The sequence below is a fragment of the Eptatretus burgeri genome, chromosome 9 (genome assembly GCF_056783735.1).
Source record: "Eptatretus burgeri isolate ZD-2024b chromosome 9, Ebu_testis_v1, whole genome shotgun sequence".
In the NCBI taxonomy this organism is placed as follows: domain Eukaryota; kingdom Metazoa; phylum Chordata; class Myxini; order Myxiniformes; family Myxinidae; genus Eptatretus; species Eptatretus burgeri.
The window spans coordinates 19,684,431-19,698,482 of NC_140969.1; the positions used below are offsets into that span (position 1 = coordinate 19,684,431).

Here is a 14,052-nt window from a genome sequence, read left to right on the forward strand (position 1 = left end):
TGTGTGTGTGTTTGTGTGTGTGTGTGTGTGTATATATATATATATATATATATATATATATATATATATATATATATATATATATATATATATATATATATATATATATATATATACATATATATATATATACATCTTCTTCTTCTTCTTTCGGCTGCTCCAGTTAGGGGTCGCCACAGCGGATCATGTGTATGATCCGCATAGTGATTTGGCACATGTTTTACGCCGGATGCCCTTCCTGACGCAACCCTGGTCACCTCTTACGACACAGGGATATATATATATATATATATATATATATATATATATATATATATATATATATATATATAAATATATAAATATATAATCAAACAATGTAGTAGTGGGCAATAGGAATAAAGAGGACAAATGAATGAACAAGGTTCACAAAAGTAGCAAAAATTGTGAATCGGTAAGGGGGGGGATGACATAACAGGATGGTGGCCGATACCATGTTGAGGGAAATGAGGCCGTTTGGGGGTTGGGGGGGAGAGAAATGTAGATGGGACTGAGCCCTGGAAGAGGGGCAGTCCCTATGTTTCCTCAGCTTCACAATCTATCACCAATTGTTTTGGGTGTAACCCATTGCCAAACTAGATTTTAAGTCAGGTAGATTCCTCTGTATTCTCCACAAAGCTAAGTCTATCCTGAGCCAGGAGAGCTAATTACAGTGTACATGGCCTCCCTCCAAAGTATCCTGGAGTATGGTACCCACCCTTGGCTGGTGCAGCTGTTTCCCCTCATTGCTCCACTGGAGGCAATAGGGTCAAGGATCTATGTTTGATTGGCATATCATGGAGTCAGTGTCACAATATCTGCCTCTCATCCACTACACCAGGTTAGGGACACTGTTTTCATTTGCCTCACTTCTTCCACACTCTCATCCCTCAGTCCTCTCCCAGGCTACGCAGGACTCAGTTCTTCAAAAATCCCACACCTGGTTACCCTCCCTTATTCAAAACTGAATGCTCACCTCCATTCATTCATCTGGCTATTCTCTCGCATGTGAAACTGATTTTCTGCACCAGTCATTTTTTGCCGCTAATTCCAGTCCTTCAAGAGTGGTGTCACTTGTTATCTCATGCTGTCTCCCAAACCTATCCTTGCTCTCCTTCACTCTCACCTGAACCCCCTCCCAGCCATTTTATTTCCTTCTAAACCAGTTCCCTGTGGTTTAGCTCCCCCAAGAGCTGATTCTGCAAACTGAAAACAAACAAACAAACAAACAAAGCAGGACAATGGAGAGGAGGTTATTATTTATACGAACAAATCTAGAGGATGGGATGAAGAGAGACAAGACGTATGGCAGAGCAGCAAACAGCTAAGGTTTTGCATTGCCCATTAATTTCACCTTTAGTTGAAAAATTGAGAATGTGACAGAATAAATGAAATGTAACACTTAATTTTGTAGCCTGTAAGCTATCTTGTTTCATGTTTGATCCACAACAGAGACAATTGCTATGATAATTGCTGTAGTGGTGAAACGATACTTGGTAGCATTATGGTTAGAGCATCCCCTCTGAGTCTGCAAGATCAGTGGTTTGCATCCTAACAGAGTCGTACAAAAGATATTAAAAATGGTGCGTGCTGCTTCCTTGCTTGGTCAGTATTTTTAAAGGTGAGAGAATGGACAAAAGACCATAGGTTGGCAATCATTGTGCAGTGCAGGCTTTGATGGGCCCAATAACCTCCTCCTGTGTACAAGTTCCTTGGAAGGGAACTCGTAGTATTATTATTGTATCGTGGAACACACCGTCATTCAGAGGGAATGGAAACCTGGTTGTCCCATGTCTGCAGTCATGTCCCATATCTCAAACATGTCAGCTTTTGCATGAGCATCATGACCACAACAGCCCTACAAACACATTTCCATCGTTGTTATTATTATTATTATTATTATTATTATTATTCATAATGAATGAGTGACAAGTGTAACATTAAGCTACATAACATATTGAAGTATAGATTATTCAGGATTTGTTCTGCAATTGTGAACTTGAATGCGCGAAGAGGAATCGCCCCTGTGACCAAGGCTGTTACAACATGGTTAGCTTGCCTCCGCTTTGGCTTTGTCCGAGCAGAGTGAACATGCAAGACACAGAGTTTGTGCACATTGTAAGCTCTGAGCATGAGCGGGGATTCTGGTAAAGACTTGAATGATGGTTCACCGAGATATTGCAGATGTGGAGGGAGGAGAAGAAAGCGAGGAGCAAAGAGATGGTGGTAGTTGCATCTCTGGCTCTCATTTCACTTTGAAGTTGCACATGAAACCAAAAGTACAATGACCATAACAAGGAAGAATATATAGTAGCCAGAAACATCATGTCAGAGTAAATGTGCAGACAAACCCAGAAGCTTGGTGGCAAACAACAGGACAACAGGTGCTGTCGGTAGACAACAGTAGTTCGGTGACGATGGCAAGCTGAGGGCGCGTGTTGTGCCAGAGTCTAGTGGAGATGAGGGAGATGGAGTCTTGTATTTTGGGACTGTACGAGGATTCAGTACCAGAGGCGGGTGGGAGGGTGTGGGAAGACACACTGCATTAGCGTGGCAGGCGTGTGGCTGGCTGAGCGAGATAAGCAGGTGCTGCCTTTGTGTCTGCACTGCCTGACAAGTTGTGCCTCATCGTGCTGCACTATTGGCTGCTGTGACAAAGCCCCATGGGGGTGGGAGATTATAGCGACATTGACAGAATTTAAAATCTGCGGAATGTATTTGAAAAACAAAAAAAAAAATACACAGGAAATTGTTTTTATCGTTTTTGAGAGGGTATTTGGAAAAGCACAACTCGCACTCAATTTTCTTTTCACTGGGCTGGCATTGGAGAAACATGCTTTGGCCTGTGTCGGAACACAGCCTTGAGTAACCAGATTTAATATAATTCCCGTAATTTGCTCATTTTGTCATTTCCCATGCAAGGATGGTGCTTGCTTGCCATCTCACCAGGAAATCATTACCATCACCCACAGTTCCCATCATCATAATTATATCCCTTATATCGGCCGCCTATCTTCCTGCATTGTTTGGCTACTCGTCAACATCATACCGGCCATTATTCTTGGGTTAATGGTCATCTCTGCACACTCATCAGAGTTCTGCAAGGACGGTGATGGGAATGCGGAGATACAGCAATGACAAACGTACACGTGCGGTGATACGGGAGAGACAAAGCATTTGAAATTCGCAGGAAATGTGTCATGTGAAAACATCCGGAGAAAATGCAAACATCCTTTTCTGTTTCGACATCACAACGGTGACAGAGCAGTGTTATCGAGGTGCAAGCACTGTATTGAAAAACAGAGTGAAACAATAAGATTTTAAATGCGAAAACATCACTCCATTTTCATCAAGTATGTGCCAATACATTAAATCATATTTGTTACTATAAAGAACGTGATGCATAAAAATGATACAAAATGGAAACCAAGTCGATATAAGGAAGACAGTCAATGTGTTGAAAGGTATGCTACAAAAGGTGACAAAACAAAAAGGGAGAAGCGACATGTCGGTTGTAAGGCATTCTCCTCAAAGCCAAGCTGATCAAACATTTGGAAGATGTCTTTCAATCCAGATAAATCTCAGACTCTCTCTCCAGAAGGACAATCTGGTAACCCCCACCACCCCCCCCCCCCAAATCTATTTTCTTAACAATCCTCTTGAGGAAGTTCGGCCATTCAAACTCCTGGGTCTCACTATCAGCCATGATCTTTCTTGGGAAAGCCACATTTCAAAGATGGCCTCTAAAAGCCATTCGGCGACTGGGCATCCTCGTCGTACAAAGTCCTTCCTTGGCACACCTGAACTACTATCCAGCTAAAAGGTCTTCATCTGCAGCTTGATGGAGCATTGCTATCCTATCTAGGCTAAGATGATATAAACTTTGAAGATCAAGATATATCCACAGAGATGGTGCTCATCTCACGTCTGAGTTTGAGGGATTCCATACATTGTTGGGAGCATTTCCACGGTAGAGTGACTGGGCCTGATACGAAACTGTAAACTGATGATCTGATATCACACCTTTGGAGAAAAGGAAGGATTTTCTGTCAAATGCAATGATAGATTGCACGACATTGCCTGAACCGAGCAGAAAGAGGATGAGTAAGAGCAGCAGAGCAGGTTTATCGGAGATGCACGGATGTCATCTGGGCCTGTCACAGAATCTGAGTCGAGGTTCTCAGAAAGTTCTCCACTTTATCAGGTGAGAAGGATACAGTATCCAGCAGCAGTTGGGTACAAGAGGGGAGGGGAGGGTAGGTATTGGGAGTGAGGGATTGGGTACACAATACTGTGTTCAAAACCAAACACAGAATTGAGACATTTGGCCTTCTTTTGAGCAGTCTGCTGTGGTGCCATTTCAAGTAAGGGAAAGGATTGAGCGAAGATGGGGAGAAAGGGAGCATTGTACACCAGAGACAGACTTGACAAGGTGTCATCAGGTCTGTGAAGGAGACAGGTTTGAGAGTTCAGCCTTGAAGTTGGCCTGATGTTGTTTTCTGGCTTTCCTGAGAGTGGACACACACTTGTTCAGGGATTTGTGGAATGATCTGAAGTTGCCTTTGGTCAGCTTTGCCTTCCAGGAAGAGAAGGTAAGTTGTTTGAAGGCACCTGCCTCACCATAGAATTTTGTGTAAAAGAGGTGCAAGGATAAGTATAACTGCAGATGAGATGGAATACATCTGTACAAAAGGAAAAGAAAGCTTGTGGTGAAAGATTGCCAGGCAGTATAAATGTCAGGAGAGATTTAAATAAAGGAGAGAACAAAGAGCTCGCAATCCCTGCCAATCACAGCTTTAGTGAACTGCCAGACATTGTCACGATGAGGCAGCTCTCTCACAATAGCCAGAGAGATGTGGACTATCACAAGCAGATGATGATCTGATGGACCTTTTGGAGTGGAAGAGGAACAGGAGTCAAACAAAGGAAAATCCATCATTACCAAATCCAGAAGGAAGCCACTGGAAGAAATCTGGGTCAGAAAGTTCACTGATTGGGTGAGGCTCATGGAGTCACAGAAGTCCTTTGCCACAATGCCATGGCTGGTTGAAGAGGTACAAACACCCAGGCAATTGGCATGGTGAAAGATGCAATCACTGAATACGATGAAGAGAGAGTTGGGATGGGTGGTTATTAGATGGTCCATGTTGGAAAAGAGAGAGAGAAAGAGAAAGAGAAAGAGAAAAAAAAGAAAGAGAAAAAGAGAAAGAGAAAAAGAGAAAGAGAAAAAGAGAAAGAGAAAAAGAGAAAGAGAAAAAGAGAAAGAGAAAAAGAGAAAGAGAAAGAGAAAAAGAGAAAGAGAAAAAGAGAGAGGTAAATGGAGTCATTCCTGTTAGGAGGACAGCACAGTACAAATGGAGTCTAAATTCCTTAGGATTTAGACAAACAAGAGGTGATGGAGGAGAAAGCACAGCCAAAGGTACTCCTGAGAGTTAGGATGGGAAAGGGAATACACAGACAGTGGGAAATGGAGTTCTTGACATAACTGCAATGCAACTTCTACCAGTGGAAGCTTGGATTGAGAGATCTATCAAATTGGAGCAAACACCTCAGATATTGGAGGTACATGGAGTTAGGGATCTGGGAGGAGACACTTTTGGCAGAGAGTGGGGAAGCAGAAGCAGATGGGGATGAGACGCTGGGGCAGCAGACGGGAGCGGGACGCTGGGGCAGCAGACGGGAGCGGGACGCTGGGTCAGCAGGTGGGAGCGGGACGCTGGGGCAGCAGGCGGGGGCGGGACGCTGGGGCAGCAGGCGGGGCGGGACGCTGGGGCAGCAGACAGGGGGCGGGACGCTGGGGCAGCAGACAGGGGGCGGGACGCTGGGGCAGCAGACAGGGGGCGGGACGCTGGGGCAGCAGACAGGGGGAAGGACGCTGGGGCAGCAGATAGAGGGTGGGACGCTGGGGCAGTAGATAGGGGGCGGGATGCTGGGGAAGGAGAGAGGGGGTGGGTAGGATATTGCAGGTTGTGATGAAAGGATGTTGCAACATGACAGTGCACCAATTGCTTGAAGCCTTGGAACCAAAACTTTGATTGAATCATCTCTGGAAGGTGGTTTCATAAATGGGAGAAAAGTAGGCCAAACAAATTGAGATGGGCAGAAAGCCGGGATTCATGGAGTTGAACCATGAGGTGATCACTGGAAGAATGCGTGTGTCCTGGAGATGTCGGGAAATTTAAACAGTCGAGAGAGCAGAGGCAGTGAGACTGGAGGAGAGATTGGGAAAAATATAGAGAGGCTGTCTGCGATATCAGAACAGGCCTTGTGCTTCGGTCTCGTCACGGGAGATTCCAAGAATGTTGAGAGCTTTAGAATTTCAGTGCTGATTCTTGTGATTGTGACTGTGAAAGTTGCTTCACAAAATATTAATCAGAAAGTTTGAATCCATAAACAATTAAAAATAAATAAACAGATATGTAGGCTGACAAGCAAAAGTACTCATCCCCAATGACAGAAAAAGCAGGCAAAAGTATCCGTCCCGTGAGGGGAAAAGTTTTAGTTAATCTATCAATTTAAATCATTTCATGGACTTTAAAAAAGGTTAGTTGTGTTGCACTTTTGGTTTCACTCACAACTAAAGCTCTGAGCTATTTATACTGCCGACTGTAAAATGATGGTGCAACATCGGGTGGCGGAGGTTGGATTTGTCTCAAACGAGGGAAAATATAGCTGTTTTAAATTGTGTTATTCCATGAAGATCTGCATTAAATCTACTTCAATCCAGATGTTAATGTCGATTTTAAATATTATTGAAAGGGACAATAAAGTGACTGACAATATTGCATCAAGAAAAGTGAAATGAAAAATAAAAATAACCAATCAGTAGCTTTTCAAACACAGCGCGGGAAGCGGCCACAGTAAACGAGAGACAGACACCACGGTTCATATTGTATAATAGATAGAAGTATTAAACTCATGATAAATTGTCAAAATGTAACTTGTACTTAAGTAGAGATCGATCCTGGTGTTGGCGCAGTGGTTAGGGCAGCGGCTTGGGATCCAAAAGGTCCTGAGTTCAAGCCCCGTTAGGCCACTGAATTAATACACCAGGGGGTTGACTCAGCCTGTCATCCTTCCGAGGTCGGTGAAATGAGTACCAGTGTACTGGGCCGGTGTATGCCCCGGTTAAAATAGGTGTACCATATCCCTGTGTCGTAAGAGGCGACCAGGGTTGCGTCAGGAAGGGCATCCGGCGTAAAACATGTGCCAAATCACAATGCGGATCATAATGGATGATCCGCTATGGCGACCCCGAAAGGGAGCAGCTGAAAGAAGAAGAAGAAGACTTAAGTAGAGATCGTTTTCAGTAATGATTTGAGGTGGAACCATCGAAATATTTTTCATTATACTTTTATGAATCAAGCTTGAACCTCTTTTCACTGCATTTGTCCAAAGCCATCATTATCTAATTATTATTCACAAACAATTGGCATTTTAAGAGTGCTCCCCCAGAACCTTCACCATCTCATCACAACCTTCTTTTTAATTGTTTCTATCCCCTCATCCCAAAATGCCCAACCCTCTGTTTTCTCTTATCTTCTGTACTTCCTATTACTTTCTTAAATTTAATCACTGCCCTCCCCCACCCCTCCTCCTATCCTTTACAGGCGGGACGCTGGGGCGATAGGATGACAGGCTGAGTCAACCTCCTGGTGTATTTTAAATTCAGCGGCCAACGGGGCTTGAACTCAGGACCCTAGGATCCCAAGCCACCACCCAAACCACTAAGCCAACACCAGGCTTATATGCTGCATATTGGAATACAATGACTGATATTGACAATGTATCTTCCTGAAAATGTACAATGTATCTTCATTCCTTACAATGTATCTTCTGCTCTTCCTGAAAGTCCCTGTGGTGTCCATCTTTTATACCCCATGTTCCCTGCCCCATCCCTCTCCCTTCCACAGATCTCCTAATGTCTCTGTTCCCCACTGTTTTGTCCTTCCCTCTCCTGCCCCTCTTGTCTCATGCCCCCCTTGCTGTGCATTGTGTGTTAGCTCTCATACGAGCCTTGACAATGTATACAAAAAAAGTGTCTGGTGGTTCATGCGAATGAAAAGAGAAAAAGAGAACAGGTTAGCTTAAGGTCTGAAGGGAAAATAAATCCGAGTAGTGGTTTTATTTTGCATGCGCGCGCGCACACACACACACACACACACACACACACACACACACACACACACACACACACACACACACACACACACACACACACACACACACACACACACACACACACACACACACACACACACACACACACACCAGGAATAAAATAAAATAGAAATCAAGAAAAAAATGTGGTTATAAAATCTAATAAACTTCCAAGTCAAATATTTTCGCCATGAATCATGGTGAAGTTGGCAAAGGAAAAGAGTGGAAAACAAGGGGGGAGGGGGGGGAGCATGCAAACTGTAATATGAATCAACCAAAAAGTTATCAAAATTAAAATCTTGCACTTCAACCTCAAGGTGTTTGTGTTGATAAGATGTCCTTCGCTAATTAAATCTTTCTTGGCTCATTCAATCATAATTAAAACTACTATACTGTATATTACATAAAAAGAAAAACAGAGTTGAAACTTGAAAATAAGGAAAGAAAGAAAAAAGGGGATGGGGAGCAGGAAAAATTTCATCAAATCAATCAACAAATCTAAAAATAAACGTGTTAACTGAAACAAATTTATACATTTACACTTTTTATTGAAAATTGTTTATTCGTAATGAACCTACCTATAAACAGATGCAGTCGCTATCCAGAGAATATTGAAAATTAAAACTTCAGATGCAAAGTTAATATCTATAAAAAAAGAAATTGTTTCCAATGCTGAGACAAAAGGAAGAAATCTGCCAAATGGTCGAGTGTGGTCCACCTAATTAAACAAACTATTCCAGCGTGATACCCGAAATAAAAATGACATTGGAATAAAAATTCAATGATAATAGGACAACTACGACATTGTGAGGTTTATGTTCCAAATGCGCAAATTACGACCAGATAGCATGTACTCCTGTCAAGTTAATCCTCAATCGATGGAATTAATATATGAATTAAACCGAGCAATAAAGATCGATGATAGTTTTACTGGAAAATCCGGTGGTTTTAACAATTGTTTTGGTGATAAAATGGATGTGACAGAGATTCGGTTCGTACCCCCGCAATTTTATTACCATCGTTTCAGCCATTTCTGAACTGACAGAAAGAAAAGCTTATGGTCACTAATTACAGGCAAATTATATTCATTATTATGCAAATTAGGCAAGCATACTGCCATAGATGATATTCTATTGAGTTTTTCAGTCCGTTTTTCTCGAGCAAGTCAAATGTTTTTCTCTTGACAGCAATACGTACGGGTTTGAAGATGGCCTACCAATATGAAAGACTACACAGACGGTCATTTTTTGTCTTTGGCTTTCTCAATGCCTTTGAAACACAATGCTGGTCGGTTCTGGCCCAGGTCTTTCTGGAATCAGCTGGCAGAGCCCGATGTTCGACTGTGACAGGAATGTTGGAATTTAGCCAGCGTGCTGGCGATAACTTGCTGAATCTCCGCATGGGATCTTTATTGTTCACCAACAAATGCAAGTAAACCGGACATCGAGCTTCACGTTTATTCGATGGGTGCACACATTGATAGATCGTCCTGCCTGTGAAACACCATGGTGAAAGTTAGTAGCTGGGTTGACATTTAAACCTGGGTTGACAGCTCAGGCAAGCACGCATCCCTCTAGGATATCCTGTCAGTCCCTGTTTGTACCAATATTCGAAATTTTAAAGTTTATTTACAGGAATTTGCAAGAATTTGAGCAAATGATTAAACTACATGATGCAAAATAAGAGAACATTAATATGATGATTATAAATCTGTGGAGTCACTATTATATGCTGCACTCAAAACTGCTCATCTTTCAATAAGAGAAGAAGCAAAGATTGTTTACAGCATGTTGGCATCAGGGAAAATAAATTCATCATCAATGAAAGAGGGTCTCGCAAAGAGACTGATGGGTTGTTGGTGTTCACAATTGATAGGAATGGACCTAATATGCTATGTTGTACGAGATCCAGGTGGCAGAAAATTAGATGATGATGGGCAATACACGAAAAGCAACCATAAAGGGAGAGTAAGTCAGTCATGAATCCAAGTTGACATGTGACGCCAGATAGCAGAAAGCTGGTAAATTGGAGCAATGGTTCAGACTATGTCAAATCAAAAATCACACACAAATGCTTCACAGACTACCATTGCATTCTTGAAATACATATGTTTAGAGGAAGGGTTACTAGAACAGCTGATAATGGTGTAAGAACTAGTTTGATGATCCTCTGGTGTTAAAAAACACACTTAAAAACAAACAAAAAAACAAAAAAAACAAACAATCTTTTTCCAATACAGTGACAAGTTTACATTCCATTTGGAACAAGAAGATCATAACATGCAATGCTCATTGCTTAAAGTTTTTTTTTTTTTTACATCAACATCAAGACTGAACTTTCCATGCCATCTTGAGACGTCCCCACTAGAACCATCATGGATTATGCAAGAGAAGTAACACCCAACAAATGAAAACACAATTTTTAAATCCTGTTGTGAATATAATAAATATATCATGAAGGGATGATTGCAATAATGCAGCCCATGAGAATTTCCAACAATGATCACAATGCAGTGAGAAATAGAGAGTGGTGTTACAACAGCTTTGTAGCACCATCATTCTCCAATTAATTGTCTTTCGTGTTTTATTGTACTTTTGCATTCCAGGAAGAATCAATATTTCCGATGTGTATTCATTAGCTTGTATGTTGCTAAAACAAAAGAACTGCAGCCTGCATAGCAAAGCTATTTGTAAAGCAGCAGCACTGATCCCACACCACATCACATCACCCCCAAGGCCCATGCAGCCTGGTGTTATGCTGCTGTGGGTTTTCCTTGTGCTGGTAGCAAATCCCACCATAATAGGCAAAGTGTTACCTTTTATATAATCAATTCCATTGCACCAAACACAGTAAAAAAGAAAAGAAAAGCTAATTGTCGCTCTGTAGGGATTCTAACTCACTTTACACTCCAAATCCCTGTGTTTTCTTTCCCTTTAGGATTTACATGTGCTTACTGGTTTACATTTCAAGTTTAAAAGACAAAACTGTGAATCAAGTGAAGAGCATTCGCATATTCTGGCATTTCAAGCAAAACGAGCAGGCACCTATAGTTCAATTTAAAAACAGAATTCACAAAACTCATCAGGACTGTGTCCCACTCACCTTTGTGTCACCTCTCCACAGATAATCTCTTTCCAGCTCCTCTGCTGCATGTGCCAGTCTCTGTGAAGGAAAGAGGTGATTAATGCAATATAAAACAATTACACAAGCCGGACTCCTGCAGACTGCTTACGTGCAGAAAAATAAAGCCAACTTGAATCTCAACCGAGCCTGAACTGCAGCAACATGATATACAATAACTTGTCTATTGGCATCAGTGACCTTTTCAATAAACGATGCATGAACACACTTGCACAGCTATGTGAGCAGCAAACACTTTCCAATGGTAATAAAGATGCATGCAGACAAAAACAGCACAACTCGTAATTCCAAAGTGCTGCATATTCTATCTCTCTCGAGTGCAGCCTGTGGCTGCTGGTTGTATCATTGGTTGGGACGCGGCTATGCCGCTGATGCAGTCTCCCCCTTACCAGTACACTGGTGCTCATTATGCCGACCCCGGAAGGATGACAGGCTAAGTCAACCTCCTGGTGTATTTTTAATTCAGCGGCCAATGGGGCTTGAACTCAGGACCATAGGATCCCAAGTCACCACCCAAACCACTAAGCCAACACCAGGCTTATAGTGCTGCATATTGGAATACAATGACTGATATTTACAATGTATCTTCCTGAAAATGTACAATGTATCGTCATTCCTTAAAATGTATCTTCTGCTCTTCCTGAAAGTCCCTGTGGTGTCCATCTTGTATACCCCGTGTTCCCTGCACCATCCCTCTCCCTTCCACAGATCTCCTAATGTCTCTGTTCCCCACTGTTTTGTCCTTCCCTCTCCTGCCCCTCTTGTCTCATGCCCCCCTTGCTGTGCATTGTGTGTTAGCTCTCATACGAGCCTTGACAATGTATACAAAAAAAGTGTCTGGTGGTTCATGTGAATGAAAAGAGCTTTCAGAAAACAGGTTAGCTTAAGGTTTAAGTGCTTACTTAGGCCTAGGTCACATTTGCCACGGCGGCCATGGGGTCTCCAAAATCTGCGGCCACTAGCAATTATACGGCGGCCGCAGTATTTCCACGGTCACATGTTTTTGTTTTTTTCGGGTAGCCGCACGGCGTATTTATAAATTGTGGAGACCGAAAACGTGGGGGTGCCATACGGTCTTTGATTTGATGTCGCACGGTGACCTTAGGTCGTCACTGGGGCGGACATAGAATTTTCAAGGCAGACGCAAGGTGCCCGCAAGGCGACCGCAAGGGGGCCCTAAGGCGAACGTGCGGCCAGACGGACGGTAACGAGTGGGTATATATACCAGTTCTTTTTTTTTTACTGAAATAAAAATATACCAGTATATATAACTGAAAATACTATAACTATAATATACTGTGGTGCCCCCAGAATCCGAACGCCCCATTGTTTGAACAAATTGGAATCCGAACAATTTTTTCGAGAAAATTTTGCCCTAAAAACCTAACACATTCTAAAAAACCAAACACAACGTGGCATTCATGCTTGTTCATGTTTCTCCCCCACCTGTTCGAGCCGCATCTTCGCGCTTTGTTCATTCAGTTCGTAGGTGGAAGTCCTCGTGAAAGCATCTCTCATGTGTCGATTGATACTTTAGGCCTCAGTCACATTTGCTCTACGGCGAGGATACGGCGGCCGTACGCCCTCTGAATTGACAGAAACGTGCGGCGGCCGCAGAGAAACTGAGGTGGCCTCAGGGTGGCCCTACGCCGTATGGCTATGTTTTACAGGTCGTAAGGTCGCCGTGGAATTATAACGCGGAGTTATAACTTTTTTCATTTCTACGTTCACCGTAGAAAGTCGACAAGCTGAAACAAAAGAACTGGTAAAAAAAAAAATTTAACCATTCGTTACCGTCCGTCTGGCCGCACGTTCGGCTTAGGGTCCCCTGCGGTCGCCTTGCGGGCACCGTGCGTCTGCCTTCAAAATTCTATGGCCGCTGCAGGAACGCCCTAAGGTCACCGTGCGACATCAAATCAAAGACCGTACGGCACACCCATGTTTTCGGTCTCCACAATTCATAAATACGCCGTGCGGCTACCCGAAAAATAACAAGGACAAATATGTCCAAGAGCAGCGTCCAAAACCTAAAGGTTTTGTTGGCTATAAAAAAAAATTAAATTTTTTTGTAAAAAAACAACAACAACAACTTCCGATATTTCGGCGTGCCTTCATTAAGCCGAGAGCGAAACCCGTCATAATGTATTTACGTATTTACGATATATCGTGTATTTACGAAATATATATATTGTATTAATGAAATTACAATACGATAAATGGAATAATCTTTAAATAGTAGCGTCAACTTTTCGAAACTTTAAAGCAAATGTCCGAATATATTTAAAAGTTCATGATAGACGCTCTCAAAAGGCACCGTCTATGTGAGGATGTGTACATGTGCTCAGTATTTAAGGCGATCCGGATCTTGTGTATAAAAGAGCCGAGTCCGAGAGATTAAGGTTTTGTCTTCACAAGAAGAAGAAGAAGAAGAAGAACAAGCCGAGCTCTCGATGAGCGGCGTTCGCTACGCGAGACGCTGCCAAAAACATATGTGACTGCTACATTGTGTGACCGTGGAAATACTGCGGCCGCTTTATAATTGCTCGTGCCCGTACATTCTGTAGACCCTCCGGCCGCCGGGCCAAATGTGACAGGCCTGACCTCATGTTTTCACCTTCATTTGTGATGTTTGTTTTTTTAATCATCTTGTGTTTTAATTAATAACAAAAAAGCAATCCGATCACGTGGTGTGACGGACTGTCGGGCAAGGATTGAATTTCACAGCAAAACCAG

General features: G+C 42.6%; 1 protein-coding gene across 4 annotated transcripts in view; it reads right to left on the minus strand.

Moving 5' to 3' along the window:
- LOC147019652 (voltage-dependent calcium channel subunit alpha-2/delta-2-like) overlaps window positions 1-14,052 on the minus strand; it is a 388,928-nt gene that overhangs the window by 243,565 nt on the left and 131,311 nt on the right. For all 4 annotated transcript variants that reach the window (XM_085894265.1, XM_085894263.1, XM_085894264.1 and 1 more), the window contains exon 4: window positions 11,281-11,340. In XM_085894265.1, the coding sequence (XP_085750391.1) occupies window positions 11,281-11,340 (60 nt within the window). The remainder of the gene's footprint in view (window positions 1-11,280; window positions 11,341-14,052) is intronic.